We start from the raw sequence: 4,851 nt of genomic DNA, 5'->3' as shown, positions 1-4,851 counted from the left end.
CTTCAACATGCTTTGACACATTAGTCTGGGGCTTCTCTGTGTCTCCAGCACAGGTCTCCTCTTCTCCTCTGTGTTCTGGTTCTGAATCCTCCTCCCCCTTCTCCCCCACCTCCTTTACCCCCTGACCTTCCGCTGTCTCCCCTGCTGGAGGCTCTTTTTCTGGGTGTTTACTCTCCTCCAGCTCTGGCTCATCTGTCTGGAGGACAAGCAACAAAAAATAGAGTTTAGTTATGCTTGTCATCTACAGTACTTTCCATTTAAAAAATATGACCACTCTACTTTGACCACAAGTGATATGAAAACATATGTATATTTGTTTTTTGTCTCCCATAATGCTCCCCCTAAGATATTTTCTAACATTTTTTCTGATCAATCAAGAGGAGGGATCACTCCCACTCATCATTGTGTCAAAATATAAAGAAATGAACATGGCTGACCCAGAGGGGAAGCACAAAACAGTGCAAAATATATGAATTCATTCTTTAATAATAATTCTTTACTATTGTTTTGGCCACTATTCTGGGAGTGAATGGAGAATTTTAGTGTCCTATGATGTGCAAACTACTACAGACAATTTATGACTAAATTAATTTTGGCATGTCTGTGGTCAACCAATAGATATTTGTATAGCGCCAATTCATAACAGAAGTTATTTCAGGTCACTTTTTCAAATAGAGCAGGTCTAGAACGAACTCCTTTTAACATTTACAGAGACCCAACAGTACCACCATGAGCAAGCACTTGGCGAACGGGGGCAAGGAAAAACTGGCCTTTTAACAGGGCCAGAAACCTCGGACAGACCTTCGGCTCTTTAGGTTGGTGTGGTCTTCTGCCTTGGCCAGTTTTGGGGTCGGAGAGAGAGAGAGACAGCAGACAGAGACGAGAGACAGCAAGACCAGACAGACAGCACAGGTGCACAGCAACCAACCAGTAGCAAGACAACTATAACTTACACTACATAGTGAGTGGACTGATGAATGATGAACATAATAATACTTATAGATAATTAATAACCACTAATATCAGCGACCACCAGGGATCCATGGAACCTGCAAGGACGAGGAAAGCACAAGAACTCCGGGGAGAAGTTAAGTTAGTAAGCATACATTCAATGGGACATGATCGTGGAGTGCAGAAAGATTGAGAGGAGAGAGCTTAGCCAGTGCACCATGGGAAATCCTCCATGTCTCCATAGTCTAGGGCATATAGGCAGCTGTGGAATAAGGGGTGGAGTCCTGAAACCATCCCCTAACTTAAGCTTTATCAAATAGGAACGTCTTAAGCCTACTCGCTTCGTGGCTCCTGTTCTACTTTTAGCAGACTATAGAACCACAAGTAACCCTGCATTCAGAGAATGCAGTGTTCTAGAGGGGTAATAGGGTACTATGAGCTCTTCAAGATAAGAAGGGGCCTGACCATGAAGAGCTTTATAGGTGAGGAGGAGGATTTTAAATTCTATTCGAAATTTTACAGGGAGCCAATGCAGAGAAGCTATGTATATGCATATGTACATGAGTGGAGGCCTGACACATTCTGTTGTAATCTGCTTCTGTTCTACACTGCAGACATCAATTTAAATTTCAGTTTAATTAGTTGTAAGATGAAACAAACAATCTTGTTTGAACTGTTTTAAGAACATGACTTCTGTTTGAAAGGAAACATTATGTAAGATGTACTAAAATTAGTCCACTTTACTCTCGGGATTTCATGGTCTTCAAACTGAAGAGCATAATGTAATGTGAGACCTGAAGCTCTACTCTGGGATTTGTTGAGTATCTCACTTATTTGAATACAGACCGACAGGTTGAACTTTCAGATGGAAAATATTTTTAAATCCCACCTGAACCTAAAATACAGGTCATATCCACATAATCAAAGAACAAAACCCCTTTGGTCCTCTACATTTGAATAACATTAATCAAAATTGTTTATTTTGGCGTAAGTGCTATCAATTAATCTATCTCCTCCTGACAAAATCCAGCGTTCATAATTTTAATTTTAGAGATTCATGTAATAAAACTTGAAATGCTGTATAGTAGTCTAGTAAAATGTCAGTATTATGACCTACTTCAGGAACAGTCACACCAGGTCAGACCTCGCAGCGGTGACTCATCAGAGGAAATAGGAAACTCCACGGTGTGTATTTTTTTGTGTGCGCATGAGCATTACTTTGTGTAACTTGTGTGTCTCTGTGTGTTACGTTCTTAAGCCAGGAGTAAGAACAGGTGTAGCACAGTCCTGCTGTTTAAACACAACACCTGCCATGGCCACAAATACTCTTACTGCCTATTCCTGTATTCCATAACACCACTCATGTGAAAACCTTTATGCTACAATTTAATATAACATGCAAAAAACACAAACCTGGTTGTTGTTATTGTTGGTGTCAGTATGAGTGGTCATCTCTGTGGACACAGATGTCTCCTGGCTGGGCGATTCTCCATCCATGATACTCAGAAATGTCTGTTTATCCAATGGATGGAAGGTCAAATCAGACGTCTTTTTCACTAATGCCCCAGGACTCTTAAATGATCCCTTTTGTCTTCCCTAGAAAGTTTTCTTTCAGTCAAAGGTGAATCCTCTTCACAGGAGCCCTGCTTAATGTCTTTCTCTCTGCTTCTCACTACTCTACTTTGCTCCCTGCCTCCCTTTCTCCCCTTCTCTGTCAGCACTGCCCCGTGTTTGTGATGTGTGTGTTGGTTTGTGGATATCCGCCTTCACCCCCGTTCACCCGACACCCCCACCCTCTGCTTTGCGAGGATTCCTATGCTTCTTTATCTGACCTTTTGGACAACACAGGATCCCGAAATAGAGTCACACTGACATAGGCACAGTCCAACGCACCAGACAGCTGCGTCTGCTGTGGAAACTATGGCTGTACACACACACACACACACACACAATACACACGTGGGTGCATGCAGGCAGTCCTTTAAGCATCCTTGTGCTCACAGACACAAAATCTGCCAATGTTGATTTGTTGAAATACACATTCGCTTTATTGCCAAGAGGTGGAAGAGAACATTGATACCACTTTCATGTCTGTACAGTAAATATGAAGTGACAACCAGGAGACGGGTAGCTTAGAAAACTGGAAACGGGGAAACTTCTTGCATGGCTATGGCCAAGTGAAAACAACATCTGCTTACCTGCACTATTTCCTGGGAGGTCACTGTGCTCGGCCCAGCACATAACTCACCATGTTCGTTTGGATAAAACAAACAAGATGCTTATTACAAGATAAAACATTGATTAGTGCGCTTCATGCTGTGCTAAACTATGCTAAGCCAGAGGTGAGAGTGGTAATCTTCTCACCCCAACTCTCAGCAAGAAAACAAGAAATGTCCCAAAAACTAAAAAGTATAAAACACCAAATTAACATTTTCATTACGCTAAATGTGAATGAGAGTAGTGCTCTTATTATTGTAAGAATCCGTTTACAGTAACTGCTCACCCCCAAACTCCAAGTGATATTACACATACATTATCTTTTGGGAGTTATTCATCAAAGTCACCTAAACTTTACAATCTTTTCCATCACATTGTACTCATTTTCTATTTTGCAGTTGTATATAAATAATAAAGAAATACTTTAATAGTTAAATATAACTTTGCACATCTTGTTGTTCTGCAATTTATTTCTGTTCTCCCATTTGACCTTTAGCACCATTATTTAGCCTCTCAAAATATAGTTTTCTTTTGAGTATCTTTACGTCCTCCCACTCTACAGTTTTGGTAACATCAAATGTTCAAAACACACACACCTAAAGAAGACTAGTTCAGCTTTTCAACTTGGCATTCTGGATGAACAATATATCTACTCATTCAACACAAAACAGATGGTTTTAAAAATAAATGTCTATCTTTATTCCCACTCTGTCTGTCATTATCTTTTTCTACCCCCCCACGTTCTTATCCTCCCTTCTGTCATCTTGGGGGCTATAAATATGTCAACGCTTTCTTGTGTATCTCTCCCACTCCCTCCAGCTCATGGTCTGAACATTAATGCACAACTAAGCATCTGTTGCACTTATAAAAACGTTTGTAAAACCAGAAAACAATTGTGTTAGTGTGAGTGTGTTTTTGTCCTAGTGTGTTTGTGTTCATGGGTGGAGTCAAATGATAATGTGTTGTATCTGCTATGTGATTATCATTATTTTTGCCACTGTTTAAGGATCAACTCAAATTATTTTCTTTGCTTTGAGTGAAGTACCTCATGCCTGTCACATCTCCTCACTTACCAGTGTGTGCGTGTGTGCGTGTGTGCGTGTGTATCCACAACAGAGCTGCCTTTGATGCCCTGCTTTATGTGTTGTGGTTAACCATGCTTCCTGTTGCCTTGTGTTTCTTGGACTAAATGCATAAAAGTGGTAGCATCCTGGTATGAGGTAATGGTTTTTCACTGTCACACATGGCAAAGTCAAACTTTTGTAGACAAGTCACACAAAGAAGATACTGATAAAGCATCAGCTCAGTTTTTAAGTGGTCTTTGAGTGATTAATACACATGAAGTTACAAATCTATTTGTCACAGCATGAAAAAGGATAGATTTAAAATTCTGACAAACAGTTAAAACAATCAGCTTAAATTTGCCAGTCTACCTACCTCTTATACCAAAGGAAGTCTTAATTCATTGACCTTGACATGATTCTGACCTAGACAGTACAGGTCTCTACTCCTGAACTGAAATAGCACTTCAGATGAATGGCATAGAAGTGTAAAGGTTATCACTGCAGCGTTCGTGCCCAAGATGTTTCCTGAATTGGTCTTTTGTCATTTTGGTGAAGAACACTGTCAGACATCTCACTCAGTTAATTGGAGATCTGGCAACTGCTGAGGCAAAAAAAAAAA

General features: G+C 40.3%; 1 protein-coding gene across 1 annotated transcript in view; it reads right to left on the bottom strand.

The window, feature by feature from the left end:
• smtnl1 (smoothelin-like 1) overlaps positions 1-2,703 on the bottom strand; it is a 4,990-nt gene extending 2,287 nt beyond the window's left edge. Inside the window, exons 1-2 of the mRNA XM_035669514.1 lie at positions 2,365-2,703; positions 1-196 (exon numbers count right to left, since the gene is read on the bottom strand). The exon at positions 1-196 is cut by the window's left edge and continues 487 nt beyond it. Coding sequence (XP_035525407.1) covers positions 1-196; positions 2,365-2,448 — 280 coding nt within the window. The 5' untranslated portion in view covers positions 2,449-2,703. The remainder of the gene's footprint in view (positions 197-2,364) is intronic.
• Between the last annotated feature and the right edge of the window lie 2,148 nt (positions 2,704-4,851).

Source organism: Morone saxatilis, unplaced genomic scaffold, assembly GCF_004916995.1.
Source record: "Morone saxatilis isolate NCDOM2014 unplaced genomic scaffold, NCSU_SB_2.0 Contig22, whole genome shotgun sequence".
In the NCBI taxonomy this organism is placed as follows: domain Eukaryota; kingdom Metazoa; phylum Chordata; class Actinopteri; family Moronidae; genus Morone; species Morone saxatilis.
Note: the sequence above shows the minus strand (reverse complement) of the source record. Positions and strands in the feature narration are given on the sequence as shown.